General features: G+C 42.1%; 1 protein-coding gene across 5 annotated transcripts in view; it reads left to right on the forward strand.

Annotated features, from left to right (window-relative positions):
* The window catches only part of TBXAS1 (thromboxane A synthase 1), a 316405-nt gene that overhangs the window by 186384 nt on the left and 107626 nt on the right, over positions 1–22395 (forward strand). For all 5 annotated transcript variants that reach the window (XM_073323035.1, XM_073323050.1, XM_073323042.1 and 2 more), the window contains 3 exons: positions 3617–3705; positions 7734–7882; positions 9561–9691. In XM_073323035.1, the coding sequence (XP_073179136.1) occupies positions 3617–3705; positions 7734–7882; positions 9561–9691 (369 nt within the window). The remainder of the gene's footprint in view (positions 1–3616; positions 3706–7733; positions 7883–9560; positions 9692–22395) is intronic.

Raw genomic sequence — 22395 nt, forward strand, 5'->3', positions numbered from 1 at the left:
TTTACTTAACAGAAAATTGTGGAGCTCTTGTATTCTGATTGGCAAATGACAATGTATAGTAAGGTAGTGGTCTCCAGAGCTGTACTGTATTTTTTAAAGTTTTCTGTCATTTCTTTTCCCCCACCACCACTATTTTATTTTTCTCAATGATTAAACAAAGGGCTTAAATTGCTCATGAATCAATAAATGTGTCAGCCTGTGGTCTTTTTATTTATTTATCATTAAGTTATTTATGCCCCTCCCCCCGCAAGAAAAAAAGCTTAAATATATATCCTGCACAGTCTTCTTATGCAAATAATTGTCTTGTCAGTGTCCTTACCCTTTAACAATGCCTGCACACCTTCACAACAAATCAAATCCTTGTTCACTTCCATTTCCCTGGGTAGATTTGCCAACAAAAAAATCATAGGGGTAGAAATAAAGTGCAACAATATTCAGAGATTTCAAGGGCTGGCAGAGTATAGAAATTCTGAGCAATAGAGTGAGCTGCCCTGTCCACCACAAGAGTAACCCGCTCTACCCCTCACCCCACCCCATCAGCTGTTGGAAAGCTATAACAACTGGCTGCGTGGCTGCATGTCTGGTGATGAAGAATGAGGGAGAAAATAAGGCAATAAAAAGAAAATATATAATGATCACCATATGTTTAATAATCATACCTGTTTAAAATACTGATTTTTGTTTTGTTCTCCTTAAATGATTCTGTTACGTGGAAGGGTTTAACCCAGCAGTTACAAAACAACATTTCACACCATTTCAACCCGTTTAACAGATTTCTGTTAATTTCATCGAACCATTTGAGAAGAACCTCTTTGCAGGGGACTTTCAGGGGGAAGCCAAAGCGGAAAGGAGATTGCATTATAACTCCCCTACTCTCTCAGCTACTTTTGCAGAATATCAATCTGGCTTCATCAGAATTCACATTCTGAGATTTCTAGTATGAGGCCCAAAACAATCCAATTTTGAGCTGAAATAGTAATGTCCTGTTCCTTTGACTATAAGCATGGAAGCTCATGTGACTAACAATATTCCTAACTCGGAATGTTGCCTTCAGTAAACATACTGGTTGCTCATCCACAGATCTCTTGGCAGTTTGTACTACAGACCATGTGTTCAGATGGCTCTGTGCCTGTGTACAAAGTGTTATGCCAATTTCACGAAGGCAGAGGTGCCAAGCAACCATGGACTTGGATGGGCAGCCTACATTGCTCTGTTGATGTAGCAAGAGGATGCAGTAAGTCATTTTTTGGTAAGAGTGTCACAGGAGTAGCACAAGCCTGTTTGCTCTTATCATGCTGGTTCACATCCGTGCAGAATACCTGGATAAGAAGGCAAGGAGGGTATGAAGCTTGCGGGTGTATGTGGCTGCCAATGTAGGCAGCTTGTCTTCCAATGGGTGTGTATAATAGTCACTGGGGATACGAGGTATCAAATCATGGATTATAGAGAAGTACAATTCACAGTCCCTGTGAAGAAAAGGACATAGCAGACAGTGCTGCCACGGGATACACTCAGATCACAGGCTGTGCGCTAACCCAAAGTAGTCAACTCACTCGTGGAACATAATTGTGTTTGGTGTCTAATTATCAGGGATCAGGGCTCTCAGCAGAGTTAGTCTCCTGGCAGCCCAACAAGTGCAGCTGGTCTGCAGCAGGCTACCTGATTGACTGCACCACCCGATCAGTCAGGAAGGGCAGCTGGATGACTCTCAGCCGAGCAGCAGTGGCAGCTCTCTGGCTGCTCAGTGCATTCACTCCTGTAGCTGCAATCCTCCATGTGCCTGCTGCTCCTCGCTTTTTTACCCTGTCCTGCTCCAGCACTGCTCCTAGTCCTGTTCCTGCCTTGTTTCTCAGCCGCGCTCCTACTCAGTCCTTGCTACCTCAGTTTGCTCCTAGTTCTGACTTCCTTACCCTGACCCTGGTTCTTGACTCCAGCTCTGACTCCTGTTGTGGCTAGTGATTCCTGTCTGCAGCCTTGACCCTTGGATTGGAGACACTTCCCAGTGCCTGCTTTGACCACTAGGCCTGACTCCTGCTCTGACCAAGAGGCATGACTGCCCACTGATGCCCTTTTTATGTGTGGCGGTACATAGACCAATACCAAATGGGGTTTTGATCATTGCTCTGCTTTTGCCCTGACTTGTAGGAGTCAACAAAGATGGATTACTCCTCTGTTAACCACACCCCTGTCATGGTTAGATCCTCTCTTGACCATCATGTGTCGGCACCTGCGAAGGACTCTTAGCAGAGTATTTGATGGGCATTAACTATGTGTATATCCAGGCAGTGGCAACTGCTGTTCCAGCAGCCAGTTGGTGGAGCTGGCACACTGTTTGTGGTCAGAACGGAGAGCTTGTACGCACTACCACTTATGACAGTATAACTTAGGTCACTCCAGGGTGTGAATAAGCCACCCCCAGAGTGACGTCAGTTACACTGTGTCAAGGTTCCTTCCCCACCCTGAGCTCTAGGGTACAGATGTGGGGACCTGCATGAAAGACCCCCTAAGCTTATTCTTACCAGCTTAGGTTAAAAACTTCCCCAAGGTACAAACTTTGCCTTGTCCTTGAACCGTATGCTGCCGCCACCAAGCATGTTAAACAAAGAACAGGGAAAGAGCCCACTTGGAGACGTCTTCCCCCAAAATATCGCCCCAAGCCCTACAACCCCTTTCCTGGGGAAGGCTTGATAAAAAATCCTCATCAATTTGTACAGGTGAATACAGACCCAAACCCTTGGCTCTTAAGAACAATGAAAAATCAATCAGGTTCTTAAAAGAAGAATTTTAATTAAAGAAAAGGTAAAATAATCACCTCTGTAAAATCAGGATGGTAAATACTTTACAGGGTAATCAGAGTCAAAACATAGAGAATCCATCTAGGCAAAACCTTAAGTTACAAAAAGACACAAAAACAGGAATATACATTCCATTCAGCACAGCGTATTTTACCAGCCATTAAACAAAAGGAAATATAATGCATTTCTAGCTAGATTACTTACTAACTGAACAGAGTTTCTGAGACTGCATTCCTGATCTGTTCCCGGCAAAAGCATCGCACAGACAGACAGACCCTTTGTTTCCCCCCCTCCAGCTTTGAAAGTATCTTGTCTCCTCATTGGTCATTTTGGTCAGGTGCCAGTGAGGTTATCTTCGCTTCTTAACCCTTTACAGGTGAAAGGGTTTTGCCTCTGGCCAGGAGGGATTTTATAGCACTGTATACAGAAAGGTGGTTGCCCTTCCCTTTATTTTTATGACACACCGATCTTAGCACTGGTGTGGACAGCGATGTTGGCGGGAGAGTTTCTCCCACTGACATATCTACCGCCTCTTGTGGAGGTGGTTTTATTATACTCATGGGAGAGCTCTCTCTTGTCGACATAGAACATCTTCACTAGACGCGCGGCATTGGTGCAGCGGTAGCACTTCTAGTGTGTAGACTAGCCCTGAGAAACAAGAGGTGTCTGTCTGCCCCTTCCTCCAAGCTTCCTTCTGCCTCAGAAAAAATTACTCATCCACTGATACAGAAGATCTTGTGAGCACTGTACCATCTACTGTATGTAACTAATATAGAGGAAATTATTGGTTTTTTTATTATGCCATGTGTGTTCCTTTTCAGATGACTCCACTAATAAACCAAGCATGTGATGTCCTGCTGAGTAACTTGAAGGTGTATGCAGATTCTGGCAAGGCTTTTGATATCCAAAGGTACATTCACCACACTACAAATGAGAATCACCTTTTCAAAATCCTTGAATAGTCACGCTTCCCCTAAATACACACTTACTTTACAAAAGGAGTTCTCGGTCTTTTTCCAAGGGTGGATCACAGCTTAATGCTGGGTGTGTCTGATGAGACACCTCTCCTTTGCAGTCATTCTCACTCTAAAGGTATGTCTATGCTGCAAATCAAACACCACTGTGCTGAGTCTCAGAACCAGGGTCAATCAGGCTTGGGCTCACAGGTCTCCAGCTGCAGGGCTAATAATAGCAGCAGAGATGTTCCCGCTTGGGCTGGCGCCCTGGTTCTGAAACCTGGTGAGGGCTGATGGTCTTGGAGCCCGGTCTCCAACCCAAGCAGGAACAAATACACTGCTATTTTTAGCCCTGCAACCGAACCTCAGAAGCCCAAGTCAATTGACCTGGTCTCCGAGACGCAGAGCCAGGGGTTTTTCTTTGCAGTGTAGACATACCCTAACATCCCTGTGGCAGCAATTGCTTATTTGGAAAAGTAATTTTAGGAAAGTATCTAAGGTATTTGTAGCTATCTTTTAATGAAGTATAACAGCTGGAAACAAAAAGGAGAGATACATCAGCCTGTGTCCAGTCAACTCCCTGTAGTCCACTAGAAACATGTGAACGCAGGAACTGCAATACTGGATCAGACCCATCTAGTCCAGTATCCTGTCTCCAACAGTGCCAGCACCAAAAGCTGGCAACAAACCCCAAGATAGGCAGTTGTAGGATAATTTGTCTCAAATTTTAGTTCTCATCCTCATCGCTAAATAGTCAGAGATTGGCATAAACCCTGAAGTATGAGGTTGAATATCCCTTTCAAAATTTTTGTTGGCATTAACTATTATAACTCTGGTTATTCTTGTTATCCATATTAATGTCCAATTCCTTTTTGCATCTTGCAAAATTATTGGCCTCAATAACTTCCTGTAGCAATGAGTTCCACAGTCTAATTAAGTGAAAAAATATTTCCTTTTATCAGTTTTGAATTTGCCAGCTTTTAATTAAATTGAATGTCCCATTGTTCTTATGAGAGAGGGAGAAGAGAAGCTCCCAATCTGCCTTCTCTAGACTATTTCATATACAAGTATATAGTTATTTTGTATACTTGTATCATATCCTCTCTTATCTCCTCTCTAAGGTAAATTATCCCAGTCTCTGCAGACTCTCTTCATATGATAGTTTTTCCATGCCCATAATTATTCTCATCCCTCTCCTCTGAACCCCCTTTAATTCTGCACTGTCATTTTTTAGATGAACTTCAGAATCCTTGGAGGTATACCATCTGTTGCTTTTTAAATTATCATTTTGTTCCAGTACCTCTTCTTCTGACACCTTAATCTCTGATATTACCTCATCTTTATTAGCAGGGAAGAGCAGGTCCAGGGTAGGTATCTTCGGAATATTCTCTGCAGTGAAGACTGATGCAAAGAAATAATTTAGTTTCTCAGCAATGTCCTTGTGTTCCTTTGTGGCTCCCTTCAGTCCCTCTTGATGTGCAAACCACCAGTGGTCCATTGACCACAGTTTGAGAAATGCTGCTGTACAATATATGGATAGAAATTATTGGCAGGGTTATAAGAAACATTCTCACAGATAGGGATCTCTTTTTGAGCTAAAGAGGCAGCTTTTTCATGGTCAAAGCACCAGAGAATCTGATATCCAGAATCAAACTAGTCTTTCATAAGATGACATGGGGGCTGTGACCGTGGATAATTTGATAGTTGTTTGCGAACCCCTGACATATTGCATTTGATTTATAACCATTTATAAAGAGACTTTTTTTTCTTTTTATAATTTAGAAGTACAGTTCCTGGCCAAAAGGGTTATATAAACAATATTAAAATTTCTCACATGAACTTTAGAGGAGGCTGGAGGCTGCTATTATTAATAGCAGTTAGCCTTTGTTGTTTGTTGTTAGAAGAATAAGGAAAAACTTTGCTGGAGGTGAAACTCAAAGCTAATGAAAATTGATCCAAATCTAAAAAACAAAGGGAAAAAGGTATAATGTAATATTTGTGAAGCAGATATTGAGAGAACAAGTTAAGAATTACTTAGACAAGTTAGATGTCTTCAGGTTGGCAGGGCTTGATGAAGTAAATCCTAGAATACTTAAGGAACTGTCTGAAGGGATCTCTGAGCCATTAATGATTATCTTTGAGAACTCCTGGAGGACGGGAGAGATCCCAGAAAACTGGACAAGGGCAAATATAGTACCTATCTATACGAAGGGGAATACGGGCAACCCACAGAATTATAGACCAGCTGACTTGACTTCAGTACCCAGAAAGATAATGGTGCAAATATTCAAACAATAAATTTTGTAAGCCCCTAGACTATAATAAGGTGATAAGTAATAGTTGGCATGGATTTATCAAGAACAAATCACGTCAAATCAACGTAATATTCTTCTTTGACATGGGGTAACAAGCCTTGTGGGTAGGAAGGAAACAGTAGATATGATATATCTTGACTTTAGTAAGGCTTTTGATGCTAACATGACCTTCTCATAAACAAACTAGGGAAATGTAGCCCAGACAAACCTGCTGTAAACTGGGTGCAGAAATGGTAGGAAAACCATACTCAGAGAATAGTTACGGTTCACAGTCAAGATGGAAGGTCATATTGAGCGGGGTCCTGCAGGGAACTGCCCTGGGTCAGGTCCTAGTCAATATCTTCACAAATAATTTGGATAATGGCACAGAGAGTAGACTTATAAAGTCCGTAGACAATACCAAATTGGGAGGGGTTGCAAGTGCTATGGAGGACAAGGTTATAATTAAAAATAATCTTGACAAACTGGAGAAATGGTCTGAAATAAATAGGATAAAATTCAATAAGGACAAATGGAAAGTATAATACTTAGAAAGGAGTAATCAGCTGCACAAATGTAACATGGGAAATGACTGCCTAGGAAGGAGTACTGCAGAAAAGGATCTGGGGGTCATAGTGCACCTTAAACTAAATATGAATCAACAGTATAATACTGTTGGGGAAAAAAAGCGAACATCGTTATGGGCTGTAGTAGCAGGAGGGTTGTAACCAAGACTCAAGAAGGAATTCTTCCACTCTACTCAGCACTGATAAGGCCTCAGCAGGAGCTCTGTGTCTAGTTCTGCTCACCATACTCTGGGAAAGATGTGGATAAACTGGAGAAAGTCCAGAGGAGAGCAATAAAAATGATTAAAGGTTTAGAAAATCTGACCTGCAAGGAAAGATTTAAAAAATTGATTTTGTTTAGTCTGGAGAAGAGAAGACTGAGGGGGGAACATGATAACAGTGTTCAAATACCAAAAAGATTGTTATAAAGAAAAGGATGATAAATTGTTCTCCTTATCTACTGAGATAGGACAAGAAGAAATGGGCTTAAATTGTAGTATGGGAGATTTAGGTTAGACATTAGGAAAACTTTCTAACTTTAAGGGTAGTTAAACACTGAATCAAATTGCCCAGGGAAGCTGTGGAATCTCTGTCATTGGAGGTTTTTAAGAACAGATTAGACAAACACCTGTGAGAGATGGTCTAGATCAAGGATCAGCAGCCTTTGGCATGCGGCCCGTCAGGGTAAGCCCCTGGCAGGCTGGGCCAGTTTGTTTACCTGCTGCATCCTCAGGTTTGGCTGATCGCAGCTCCCACTGGCCGTGGTTCGCTGCTCCACGCCAATGGGGGCTGCGGGAAGCAGTGCGGGCCGAGGGATGTGCTGGCCACTCTTCCCGCAGCCCCCATTGGCCTGGGACGGCGAACCGCCGCCAGTGGGAGCTGTGATCAGCTGAACCTACGGACACGGCAGGTAAACAAACCGGCCCAGCCCGCCAGGGACTTTCCCTGATGGGGCACGTGCCAAAGGTTGCCAATCCCTGGTCTAGATAGTACTTAGTTCTTCCTCAGTGCAGGGGACTTGACTAGATGACCTACGGAGGTCCATTCCAGTCTTACATTTCTATGATTCTATGGAGATGCAAACAAGCAGCTAATGAGGTCATGTTCTTAAATTCAATGCAGGAGTTACGGCTGCTTCACCTTGGATGTCGTTGCTAGTGTGGCTTTCGGTACCCACGTGGATTCTCAGAAGAATCCTGATGATACCTTTGTTAAGAACTGCAAAAAGTTCTTTGAATTTTCAGTGCTTAGGCCCATCCTAATTCTAATAAGTAAGTATAGCCCATCTTTGTCTATTTATTTATATATATGTTTTTTTAAAATTATTCTTGAGTCACAAAACCTTGTGAAGAGGAAGGCAGGAAGGCTTTGTTTTAGAGGTATTCACACTGCAGCCCACACACCAAATATACCCAGTAGATTTCTACAATGTGGCCCACATCCACCCCCATCTTCATTATGAACATATTTCCTGACTAACTACATATCCCATAAGGCAATGCTTCACCTTGATGTGAATGGAAGTCTTCTAGGACCTGTAGTCTCTGTGGGTTTCACTTTCATAGTAAAACTGAGTCACTGCAATGTAATCCATGTTATGTGAATTAAGTGTGGCCCATAGACTGCTGACAGATTCTTAATAAGCCCCATGCTTGAGCAGTTTGGATGCCCTGTGCTTACTTGGTAGGAGTAAAGAGCCCACCCCTAAACAAAATCGTACAGAAAGGGGATGAGGTGAGGGGATAAGTGTGTCCTGATATCGTAAGTCCTTAAAATTATCATTTAAACAGGAGCTGTCTGGTTGGTGTCTGTAAAGGATGAAGATGATAAATGCTGGTATAGGAGGCCAATAAAAGAATGTATTTATTTTGAGGTGAAAAAATAGGGACTGCGTTATGGGACTGGTAATGGAATATAAAGCCTTATGTCATAAATTCTAGTCCAGCTGAGGCTGAATGTGACTAAGGCCTTGTCTATACTTAGATAATTAGGAACTTGATGGAAGTTTTTACATAGACTTCGGTGGGCCAGGTATCAATAAGGCCTTAGTGAGCCAAGACCTCCATTAAAGAAAGTAAGTTTCTGCATCGTGTGGGGTGTCTGCATGGAGAAGGCTGGTCTTCAGCATTATCCTTGCCACTAGTGCATCACACAATTTGATTCACAACAGCTTATTGGCTTACATGCTGATCTCACAGGAGTGTTATGACAGTTAATTAGTTAGTGTTGGTAAAGCTGCTTGAAGATGCTCATGGTGCACTGTTTTGATAGCTAAACAGGGAGCTGTTTGATAGCCTAGTGGGTTCACCTGCCAGCTTAGTTGTACTGAAGTGCAATACTTCAGATTTCTTGTCACTGATTATAAACACTAAGGGGAAGGAGTGCACACTTGGGCCCTGGTTACATTTTAGTGACATCCTGCTTCCAGGTTCCCTCTGCCTTGGTCTCTTCTGTAAAAGGTTGTGTAGTAGAAAGAGTAAAGTAGGCAACCAGTTTCCTATACATGGACAGGAAGCAAGAAATGAGAGAGAGGTTACCATCCATCTAGAGTTTCATGGGTCCACTCCATACCCTGCCAGGCTAGCTTGTAGGATTAAAAATCTCAGATTTAATTATCGAGGAGGGGGAGGGGGAAAGGGGAGAAAAGAAATCTCTTTCTTTCACCATGATGCTCCAGCATTATGAAGTTGCACTGAATTTTTGTACTGTGGGACAAAACTGCAAATTGGGGCAAACTTTAGAGGGCATGTGACTAACAAGAGATTCCTAGTCATGTCAAAATAGGTTGGAGGCTAAGCAATATCAGTCTGTAATAGAGGGATAAAATCAGAGAAATAAGTGGTATAAAATTAAAACAGCCTACTAAATGGGGGCCCAAATAAAGTTGGGGTGGGGGAGATAAGTGTTCCTACACCCAACTTCGATGTTCTCTTTAATAATCTTTTACAGTTGCATTTCCATTCATAATGATCCCACTGTCCCGGATTTTGCCAAACAAGAGTCGTGATGAGATGAATGGATTTTTTATCAAAGCCATTAAAAGTATGATTGCCTTGAGAGATCACCAAGATGCAAATGAGGTAAGGCATCTCTGTAATAAATGTAAGGATGGGCAAGTGTATTTGGATAAAATCAGAACTCACACACCCCTTGGTCTAAAATACAAACTCAACCTGATTTTAATGTTCAAAATAATATTGGTGATGTTTTTTGTCTAACTTTTACATGCTTCTGCCCCTCTTTGTATGTGTGTATGGCAGAGGGGGTGGTGGGGAGAAGAGAAGAACTACTAAAATACTACAGGAAAAGCAGATTTGTATTTCTGCCCTCTTTAAAACAATGAAGTACAAAATTACTCATAAGGAGCCTGATCTCAGGAGATTTCCAGTCCAGCTTCTAGACCCAAGAGGTATTTATTATTTCACACAAATCAGCTATCACCCATCACTTTGCAGACTGTTCCTTTTTCACCTAGACAAGGGACTATTCTAATTATCTAATACTATGGCATTGTAGAGTATCTGTAGACACTGGGCATTATAATAAAGGAACAGCTCAGTTCTCAATCTGCAAAACATTTGGAACATAGACATGCACTTAAAGTCCCTGATGTAACAGCCCTTCAGGCTTTCTTCCTTTTGGACTGTTCTTTAACATGGGCTCTCCATTTTAGGCTCACAAATACATTGACCCCTTAATTCTAGATTTATAGACAGAAATGAGGAATGTAAACAAAATTTCTATTTTAGAGGAAACAGACTTCTTATTCCCGTATAGCTTGATTTGGCTGTAAGGTTTGATAGAGCATGCATGCCAGCCAGCTGTTAATGGTGAAGTATAGGAGGTGCCCTATCCAGTATCCAGGTTTGACATCAATTGAATAGGAGGAAAACAAATCACACTGAGACCCATTACCCCACTCTTGGGATTATGACATATGCAAGAACAACAGGCCCTCCCAATCATCCCTCTCAGACAGCCTAACCCCACATCTGCAATGCCACCTTTGAGAAAATAATGGATTTCAGCCTACTCAGCAGTATATCAGAGATGCATTTAAAACACGGATCAGTGTTCAGAGATATTGCTATTTTCTATTTTGGTTTGTGCTCTGTTCCTTTTGACTCTATCGCTCCCACTCTGTCTTATATTCTTATATTTGGTATGCTTTTGTCTTATTTTCCTTTTCCTTATTTTCTCCTCTGGCCATTCTTCCTCTTTCTCCCTCTTCTCTCCCTAGCTATCAGCCTCCTGTCCATCTCTGTCTCTGCATGCCTCTCTCTCTCCCGCCCCACCCCACATCCTTTGTTTTCACTCTGCTCTATCCTCAGGTGTGCCCTACCACAATCAAGTGTCCATGTCTGGTTCATGCTGATGAGGCACATGGCTGCTGGCTCAGGCTGTCACATAGGTGCTTTTGCTTACAGGCGGTGTGGCTGATCTGCCTATAGAGTCACCACTTCCAGCACAGACCACAGCCTGAGTGACTCTCTGACTCTGTATTGATCTAACTGTAGATATGATGAGGGTTGGCTCAAAGATTTATGCACGGCGGCAAGCTTATAGGGATAGCAGGACAGGGTATATTTGCAAATTCTGGAAGGTTTAGTAGCAAGGTGAAAGGTGGTTATTTATTTATTTGTATTGTGTTAGTGGCTCGGAGTCTCATTCGTGGAGCAGGGCGGGAGGTTGGGGAGCAGGGCAGGGCTGGAGCAGAGTTGGGAGCTTATAGGGATAGCAGGACAGGGTATATTTGCAAATTCTGGAAGGTCTAGAAGGAAGTGAAAAACTGAATGCATCCAATGAAGTGAGCTGTAGCTCACAAAACTTATGCTCAAATAAATGGGTTAGTCTCTAAGGTGCCACAAGTCCTCCTTTTCTTTTTGCGAATACAGACTAACACGACTGCTACTCTGAAACCTAGAAGGAAGTGGTTATTTATTTATTTATTTGTACACACAACCTGCAGCTGGCTGTAGTTCTACCGCCATCCAGGCTCTTGCCAACTTTGAAAAATTGTCCTATGGTAACTTTTACAAATGTTGGTAACCGTGTTCTTATTGTTCAAGAACTTGGCCAAGACTTTGAAAAGTGACTCTGGAGTTTGGTGCCTCAATGCCTTTTAAGTGTCTCAGAGTGGTCATCCAAAAAACAGACATACCCAAAATCATTAGGCACTTCTGAAAATGTTGGCACTTGTGAATAGATTGCCACGAAATTTTGCCAGATACAGGCAACATTCATAACTTTCCAGGAACCAAAAAGCCTCATGCTAATTTGTATAGAAAATGGAGAAGAATGTAGCTGCCCTTCATGTCAATATGGAAATATGACCTACAAAGACTACAGCTGGAACACTGAATATTAAGACTTGTCATGAAATCCTGGCCCCATTGAATTCAATGGGAGTTTTGCCATTGACGTCAGTGAGGCCAGGTTTTTACCTGTAGTCTCTGGTTTGCATCTCTGTATTAAGGATGATAGCCATGAACCATGTTATAGAACTCACGGTGCTGCATTTGTCCAGTGAGTAACCTTTAGATCGCCCCATTCTTAGATGTTGCATTGTCTTTATCCTCTTCATCTCCATTTTAAAATTTTGTTTATTTAATTTTTGCTGAAAAACATCATTTGGAACAAACTGTAAAACAACTAAGTGCCCCCAAAAAGTGATTCAGCTGGAACACGTCTTCCTTCCACCTGCAACTAACATGCAGGAAGAATAAATGGGAAAGGAAAGGAAGACTTAAAAAATAACGTGATGAGCAAAGTCAGCCTGTTCTCACTAGTGCTATATCAGTAAATGAAACAATGTTTGAAGATAATCGCACTGGGTAGATAGTAATTTTACAGCCAGGTTTAGATCTAATAATATGTTTGCCATTTATATGAGATCTGGGATGTCACTTTTTCTTATCCCATCAGGTAGTACTGCAGATGTCATTTTAATTACATACTATTTTTCCATGGTCAGTAAAATAATTTCAGTCCTGGATGGTCATACTCATTGGCTTGTGTATAGAAACATTTTAGGGTCACATGTTGGGAATTTTAATTACAATACATTAAATCATGCAAGGATGCAAATTATTATAAGAAACTTGCTTCCTTATATTTACGTCAGAAGAAATTCATCCTTGTGTAGAAGGACCAGCACAAGACCTATGGACCCTTATGACCTGTTTTGAGAACTTAAGAGGGATTCTAGTGGTATATCTGCCTTGCACTGGCCCTTTGCACAGGGGTGAATATCATCCTTATAACAAGATATATATATATATATCCAGAGACTTGGTAGGTGGGGTGTCTCAATACATGATGGTTTTTCATTTAGTGTTTTGATACTGCTTATCCATATCCACATTACAATTTGCCTTCCAAGAAATGTATCCCAGTCCTTTACTTCTGCAGTGTAATTGTAAAACTCTAGATGGATATTGGTGGAAAGGTCTAAAAGATGAACTAATAGAAATTCATACAGAGAGAGAGGGGGGAAACTGTTATTTTAAGAGGATATCAAGCTGAGAGGTCTAAAATATGCCTTTCCCTGTCCTCAAAAATGAGACTCCCTTTTAAAATACAATCTAGGTGAAATCTAAGTCTTAGTCAAGTCAAGGGCAAAGCTCCCATTGACTTCAGTGAGGCAAGCATTTCACTCATAATCCCTAGTAATAACAACAACTCTGAAACTTAGCTCATATGTAACAATGTTAAGTTTCTGAAGGATTTATGAACATTAACTAGTTAATCCTCACAACAGAGAAATTTAAAAGATTATCAGCCTTTGAAACAAGGACTGCCTTAAACTGAAAATGAGTGTTTCTTAGAAGCTACAACCAAAAGTAAACCTGTCAGAAGAAATGAATTTCTAAAATCATAGAATATCAGAGTTGGAAGGGACCTCTGGAGGTCATCTAGTCCAACCCCCTGCCCAGAGCAGGACCAATCCCAACTAAATCATCCCAGCCAGGGCTTTGTCAAGCCTGACCTTAAAAACTTCTAAGGAAAGGGATTCCACCACCTCTCTAGGTAACGCATTCCAGTGTTTCACCACCCTCCTAGTGAAAAAGTTTTTCCTAATATCCAACCTAAATCTCCCCCACTGCAACTTGAGACCATTACTCCTTGTCCTGTCATCTGCTATCACTGAGAATAGTCTGGATCCATCCTCTTTGGATCCACCTTTCAGGTAGTTAACAGCAGCTATCAAATCCCCCGTCATTCTTCTTTTCCGTAGACTAAACAATCCCAGTTCCCTCAGCCTCTCCTCATAAATCATGTGTTCCAGACCCCTAATCATTTTTGTTGACCTTCGCTGGACTCTCTCCAATTTCTCCACATCCTTCTTGTAGCGTGGAGCCCAAAACTGGACACAGTACTCCAGATGAGGCCTCACCAATGTCGAATAAAGGGGAACGATCACGTCCCTCGATCTGCTGGCAATGCCCCTACTTATGCACCCCAAAATGCCATTGGCCTTCTTGGCAACAAGGGCACACTGTTGACTGATATCCAGCTTCTCGTCCACTGTCACCGCTAGGTCCTTCTCTGCAGAACTGCTGCCTAGCCATTCGGTCCCTAGTCTGTAGCGGTGCATGGGATTCTTCCTTCCTAAGTGCAGGACTCTGCACTTGTCCTTGTTGAACTTCATAAGATTTCTTTTGGCCCAATCCTCCAATTTGTCTAGGTCCCTCTGTATCCTATCCCTACCCTCCAGCGTATCTACCACTCCTCCCAGTTTAGTGTCATCCGCAAACTTGCTGAGGGTGCAATCCACACCATCCTCCAGATCATTAATGAAGATATTGAACAAAACCGGCCCCAGGACCGACCCTTGGGGCACTCCGCTAGATACCGGCTGCCAGCTAAACATGGATCCATTGATCACTACCCGTTGAGCCCGACAATCTAGCCAACTTTCTACCCACATTGTAGTGCATCCATCCAGCCCATACTTCTTTAACTTGCTGACAAGAATGCTGTGGGAGACCGTGTCAAAAGCTTTGCTAAAGTCGAGGAATAACACGTCCACTGCTTTCCCTTCATCCACAGAACTAGTTATCTCATCATAGAAGGCAATTAGGTTAGTAAGGCATGACTTTCCGTTGGTGAATCCATGCTGACTGTTCCTGATCACTTTCCTCTCCTCTGAGTGCTTCAGAATTGATTCCTTGAGGACATGCTCCATGATTTTTCCGGGGACTGAGGTGAGGCTGACTGGCCTGTAGTTCCCAGGATCCTTCTTCTTCCCTTTTTTAAAGATTGGCACTACATTAGCCTTTTTCCAGTCATCCGGGACTTCCCCGGATCACTATGAGTTTTCAAAGATAATGACCAATGGCTCTGCAATCACATCCACCAATTCCTTTAGCACTCTCGGATGCAACGCATCCGGCCCCATGGACTTGTGCACATCCAGTTTTTCTAAATAGTCCCGAACCACTTCTTCCTTCACAGAGGGCTGGCCACCTCCTCCCCATGCTGTGCTGCCCAGTGCAGTAGTCTGGGAGCTGACCTTGTTCGTGAAGACAGAGGCAAAAAAAGCATTGATTACGTTAGCTTTTTCCACAACCTCTGTCAATAGGTTGCCTCCATCATCCAGTAAGGGGCCCACACTTTCCTTGGCTTTCTTCTTGTTGCCAACATACCTGAAGAAACCCTTCTTGTTACTCTTAACATCCTTCGCTAGCTGCAACTCCATGTGTGATTTAGCCTTCCTGATTTCATTCCTACATGCCCGAGCAATATTTATATACTCATCCCTGGGCACTTGTCCAATCTTCCACTTCTTGTAAGCCTCTTTTTTGTGTTTAAGATCAGCAAGGATTTCACTGTTGAGCCAAGCTGGTCGCCTGCCATATTTGCTGTTCTTTCTATGCATCGGGATGGTTTGTCCCTGTAACCACAATAAGGATTCTTTAAAATACAGCCAGCTCTCCTGGACTCCTTTCCCCCTCATGTTATTCTCCCTGGGGATCCTGCCCATCAGTTCCCTGAGGGAGTCAAAGTCTGCTTTTCTGAAGTCCAGGGTCAGTATTCTGCTGCTTTCCTTTCTTCCTTGTGTCAGGATCCTGAACTCGACCATCTCATGGTCACTGCCTCCCAGGTTCCCATCCACTTTTGCTTCCCCTACTAATTCTTCCCAGTTTGTGAGCAGCAGGTCAAGAAGAGCTCCGCCCCTAGTTTGTTCCTCCAGCACTTGCACCAGGAAATTGTCCCCGACAGTTTCCAAAAACTTCCTGGATTGTCTGTGCACCGCTGTATTGCTCTCCCAGCAGTATCAGGATGATTGAAGCCGCCCATGAGAGCCATGCACATCTCTTACCATTTCTCCAAATGTCTCCTACTTTTCTAGCAGCATAGTGTAATGTAAAATTAATAATTCATGGTTGTCAAATCCATGCCTGGTAGATAGTGACCAAACGTCATTACTGTCTGATGGGTCTTGTGGTCTTCTCAATCCAGGTCCTAATGAACAGGTAACAAAATCATCACCGGAATTTGTTTCTTAGCACCCTTGTTGGGTGGTTGAGTCTCAATCTGGCTGAGGGCCGAGGACTTACTAGGTATGCTGAATGCATTGTCCATAACTGAAGGCCAGGGTGGAGATGTATCGAAGTATAGTGGAAGCTTATACAACTTCTACTTATGTTGTACATGTTCTGGGTATAAAAGGAGGATGGCAGTCTCCAGGATGAGGTGCCACAAAGAAGCCATTTTCAGCTGTCAGTAATAGGGATGGTGTGGCCCTTACTATAAGTTAGAGCAGCCCTATGGCTGAGCACTGTGCTAGCTCTATCCCACAAGGGGCTAGTCATCATCCGGGAATTGCCAGGGTACAATGATGCTGCAACCAAGTCCATTCCCCGTCCCCCCGCAACCAAATGCAACACACCTTACGCTAGGTGCTGCGTAGGAGACAGCCCCGCAGTTGGCTATGCTGTGTCTCTGCCACCCAAGGATTCCTTCAAGCAGGGGGAATTCCCAAGTGTGGAGATCCACCAGCTTTTCACCCCCAACCACAGAACAGCAGAGAGAGATCAGGTGAAACCTGTGGCATTGAGAACTGAATTTTGAGGAAAATTGGCACTAAATGTTTAAAAGCTTGCAGAGGAGTATATTGCTCTCTATGTCAGTTTTCAGTGCCTTAAAAGTATAATAATGCACTGTAAGAAAACAGGCATCATTTAATATATTTCTGTGGAAATCATGACCTGATTACATCTTTAATCTCTGGAACACTGATTCTTAGAGAACAATACTCAGAGCTCCACTGAATGGTTTACTAAGGATAAGATGTGTGGGTGTATGTGTGTGTTTGGGGGGGGGGGTTGCGCATGTGCACTGGGGGAGAGGGACCATCTGAAAATCTAATTACTGTGCACACATTCATTTCTTCTTGCCCTCCTGCACCAATTCCCATGAGCTTTTCTTTTTTATGACCTAATGAACTATTTGCTTCAAGAGCTGCTTGAAATTAGTTGAGCAGAGGAAATCCTACTGAAAAAGTCTGATCCCATCCTTGTCAGGGGAAAACTATATGGTTACTAAGAAAACTTAGTTAAAAATTTGCTAAATTCTGTGTACATTCCAGGAGCCATATCTGTGTGAACTGTGGAAAATGCAGTGCAGATGTTAAAAAGTAAATATTGTTCTTAGGAGATAGCAGATGGAAGGAGTAGACACCTATGAACTTGTTTATATTAGATGGGGGGATGGTGTACACTAGGCAAACTTGTTACAAGGAAATAATAGATAATCCACATTTATTGATGAATTATTGGCTGACTTTTTTGCTTTTTAAACATATAGGATCATAACAGTTCTATCTACTTACATGGTCCCCATACCATAGTATCTGAGCACGTCATCATCATTCATGAATTATCCTTGCAACATGCCTATGGTGTAGGGAAATATAATTATCCCTATTTTTCAGCTGAAGAGCTGGGACATAGAAAAGTTAAGTGACTTGCTCAAAGTTACACAGGAAGTGTGTGCCAGGTCTGGGAATTGAACCTGTATATTCATCGACTGCCTGAACAACAAGACCATCTTTCCTCTTGAAGATGATAAAGACATTTTAGATTATCAGATTGATCCTCATGCATGAGCAATATATAATGCCCCTACAGAGGATGCATCCGATGGCACAAAAGATCACATTCAATATTACTGGCAGTTATAGGTGCTCAGTATCTCTCAGAATCAAGCCAGTAGTGCTTACTTTAGCATATGCAACGTTCTTTTTTAACTTTTAGTGAAGTCCTCGTGGTTTTTGGAAGACTTCGTCAATTTCCATAATTGCTGGAGATTTCAGAGAGGACAGCTTTGAATCCACCCTTAGGTCAGTAGTGACCAAAATTGTAACCAGATGAGGGTTGATTGTTGGTGTGTGAGAAATGAGTTTGGTGGTGTCAGGCCAGATCCAAGTACTGAGATACAATGAAAAATACTTCCGTGATTGATACTAGATGGTGGTCTCATAAGAAATCCAGGATAAAATAGGTGTGGAGAATGAACTACTTTCTCACCCACCCACTGTGCCCTAGAGGCACATTGGTGGAGCAGTCAGGAGAAGTTTGCATTGCCACCAAATCTGTCCTGAGGTCAGAAGGCTTCTATCTCCACTGCTGCCAGTCCATCATTTTTCATGAGGACTGTGCTCACAGAAAAATGATCTCTGCTCAGCTACCCACTGGCCGCAAACAGTTATTCGGGTTGTTTGCTATTAGATATGTATACTCTCACCATTGCGCTCTGTAGGATTGCTCACATACTTAGTTAGCATGTGTGTATTTGCATGGGCAGGCGGAAGGACTGAAACAACACTAAGATGCCAGATTTTCCATAGTTTTTTGAGAAGCCTCAGTTTTTGAGTGTCCCCCTCCCAACCTGAGCAGACCTCTATCTTATGGAAAGTGCCATGACATTGTAAATGTCCATGCAGAGTGGACTGAAGCTCATCCAAAAGTCCAAGTTACAATGGAATTGAATGTGGCTACATCAGAGGACATCTTGTCTTCAGCCTTGGTGAAAACAGAAGTCTATATTGTAGCTTTACCAGTTTGTGGTACATTAGGGCTTGGTTTGGAAAGATGCCTCACCAGCAACAGTGGCAGGAGGCATTACAATAACAGAAATGTAGGGCTAGAAGGGACTTCCAGAGGTCATCTAGTACAGTGTTTCTCAATCATTTTGAAACCAGGTACCGGCTTGCTGCCTTCCTAAACTGTGTCAGAGAGTTCTCAGGGACCGGCGCCAGTCCACGGACTGGTCGTTGAGAAACACTGATCTAATTCATCACCCTAGGCTGAGGCAGGACCAAGTAAACCCAAATCATCCCAGACAGGTATTTGTCTAACCTGTTCTTAAAAACCACCAATAACAGAGATTCCACAACCTCCCTTGGAATTCTATTCCAGAACTTAACTACCTTTATAATTTGAAGGTTTTTGCTAATATCTAACCTAAATCTCTTTGGCTGTGGATTAAGCTCCCATGTCTTACAGATGGCACTCCTGTTAATACACACCAGAATAATAGCCCTTTTCACAACTGCATCACGTTGACGACTCATATTCAGTTTGTGATCCATGATAACCCCCTAGATCCCTTTCAGCAGTAGTACTGCCTAACCATTTATTCCCCATTTTGTAGTTGTGCATTTGATTTTTCCTTCCTAAGTGTCATGCTTTCCACTTGTCTTTATTTAATTTCATCTTGTTGATTTCAGACCAGTTCTCCAATTTGTCAAGGTCGTTTTGAATTCTAATCTTGTCCTCCGAAGTGTTTGCGCTTCCCGGCTTAGTGTCATTTGTAAATGTTATAAGTTTACTCTCCTCTCCATTATTCAAGTCATTAATGCAAGTATGGAATAGTGATGGACCCCTATTAGACCCCACTAGATATATCCGCCCAGTTTGACAGCGAACCATTGATAAGTACTCTTCTAGTGTGCTCTTTCAACCAGTTGTGCACCCACCTCCTAGCAATTTCATCTAGACCACATTTCCCTAGTTTGCTTATGAGAATGTCATGTGTGATTGTGTCAAAAGCCTTACTACAATCAAGATATATCATGAATACTGCTTCCCTCCAACCACTAGGCCAGTAAATCTGACAAAGAAGGAAATTAGATTGGTTTGGTGTGATTTGTTCTTGACAAATTCATGTTGGCTATTACTTATTACCTTGTTATCTTCTAGGTGCTTACTTGTTCCAGTATCTTTCTAGGCATTGAAGTTAGGGTGACTGGATTATAATTCCCCGTGTCTTCTTTGTTCCCATTTTTAAAGATAGGTACTATGTTTGCCCTTCTCCAGTCCTGTGGGATCTCCTCCATTCTCCATGAATTCTTGAAGATAATTAACAAAGATTCCGAGATTGCTTCAGTTAGTTCCTTAAGTACCCCAGGATGAATTTCATCAGGCCCTACCAATTTGAATACATCTAATTAATCTAAATATTCTTTAATCTGATTTTCCCCTATTTTGGCTTCTATTCCTTCCCCCGCATTGTTAATATTAATCATGTTAAGTACCTGGTCACAACTAACTTTTTTAGAGACGATTGAAGCAAACTAGCTATTAAACACCTCAGCCTTCTTGATATCATCCATTATTAGCTCTCATTTCCCACTAAATAGCAGACGTACATTTTCCTATGTCTTTCACTTGCTCCACATATATTTATAGAACTTCTTATTATTACCTTTATGTCCCTTGCTATGTGTAACTCATTTTGTGCCTTATCCTCCCTGATTTTGTCTCTACCTGCTTATGCTATTTTTTTGTACTCACCCTTAGCAAATTGTCAATGAAGGCTTCTGACTGCCTCTATATTAAAGGGTTCAGAGTAACAGCCATGTTAGTCTGTATTCACAAAAAGAAAAGGAGTACTTGTGGCACCTTAGAGACTAACCAATTTATTTGAGCATAAGCTTTCGTGAGCTACAGCTCACTTCTACACTTTCCACAGTATGCATCCGATGAAGATCTTTTTATATACACACAAAGCATGAAAAAATACCTCCTCCCACCCCACTCTCCTGCTGCTAATAGCTTATCTAAAGTGATCACTCTCCTTATAATGTGTATGATAATCAAGTTGGGCCATTTCCAGCACAAATCCAGGTTTTCTCACCCCCCCCACCCCACACACTGTGCTGGAAATGGCCCAACTTGATTATCATACACATTATAAGGAGAGTGATCACTTTAGATAAGCTATTAGCAGCAGGAGAGTGGGGTGGGAGGAGGTATTTTTTCATGCTTTGTGTGTATATAAAAAGATCTTCTACACTTTCCACAGTATGCATCCAATGAAGTGAGCTGTAGCTCATGAAAGCTTATGCTCAAATAAATTGGTTAGTCTCTAAGGTGCCACAAGTACTCCTTTGCTTTTTGTATTAAAGGGGAAAGCAGATACCTTCAGCAATGCTGGAAGGAGAGGAGCTCCCTGGAAAAGAGCTTACACATCTCCACTTGTAGGTTTTGTGCGTTTTGCGACCTCAGTGCTGGCTCCACTTTCCCAATCAGTACCAAAGGATGTGGGTTATTTTAAATCCAGAGCCACTGGAAATTTTTCAAACAAAAACTTTTTTTGTTCCTTGATCAAAAAATTGCCTTTTTTTCACCCGCAGTTGTTGACAATGTCAAAAAGTTTAGCTGCTTTTTTATAAATTTTATTTCAACTTACAGAAATGGTTATCAAAATTTTATGGTTACCAAAAACCTAGGCAAAAAGATTTTTTGATAGCATGGGGAGATGGGGTAATGGGGAGTCCCCAGGAAAGAGAAAATGCAGTTGCCTTAGTAAAAAAAAAAATGGGGACCCATTGGACTGGATAATCATAATGGTCCCTTCTGGCCTTAAAATCTGTGAGTGAAATCCTGGCTCCACTGAAGTCAGTGGCAAAACTATCAACTTTTATGTGGACTCTGACTATGAACCTGGTGACACCAGATTCTGTGAAATCTTGTTTGTAGCTACTTTCTTCATAGTACGCCTTCTTCAGCAATCCTTTTAACAATAATAACGCAGCTATGTTTAAAAGCATTAAAAAGCAAAACCTTCCATTGAATAATAAAGGGACAAGGAGGATTGCTGAGTGTCCCGTTTTTTATTTTAACTGAAATATACACCTTTTAGTCATGTAATGGCAATTAAAAATCTATCAACTACAACCCACTCTTTGCTGGTCTCCAGGGAGAGAGAGTCAGAATTCATATCAAAATGTAAAATTTCAGAAGCACAAAGGGCTAGGTCTGTGTTTTGTGATTGCCCAAATATTCAGTGATTTTAATTACAATGGAACCTTGATAAATTGGTTTGTGCCACAATCCATTATTAACAACTTAATGAATACTACAATGGCCTATTAAAACTGTTCTATAGCAAAAGCTGTTGTCAGTGTTTCAGTTACAATCCCCCTTTGGTGACTGGGGGTTGTGGAATGGTTTATAACTCGGCTGTTTAAAAAAAAACTTAGAGTGAAACTCTGCATACAAGGGGCGCTGATCCTCGAGTCTGGCCAAGCTGTGCTTGGTGCAGGTCCTGAAGAGGGAGGGAAACAACAGTGGTTTTAATACTGCCTTTGTGCTCCTCTGATCTTAGGATCAGTTAGGGGGTCAATACTGCTCCCAGCACAATTTAGAGAAATCATACTGCTTTACAGTATGACAGGTGGTTTTGGTCCCCAAAAGGGCCAGGTGAGGGCTCACCAGAGCACAGTAGCACTCTGTTACTTTTCTCTTGGCCACATCCTCAGTACATTCCGTAT

The sequence above is a fragment of the Lepidochelys kempii genome, chromosome 1, assembly GCF_965140265.1.
Source record: "Lepidochelys kempii isolate rLepKem1 chromosome 1, rLepKem1.hap2, whole genome shotgun sequence".
Lineage (NCBI taxonomy): Eukaryota > Metazoa > Chordata > Testudines > Cheloniidae > Lepidochelys > Lepidochelys kempii.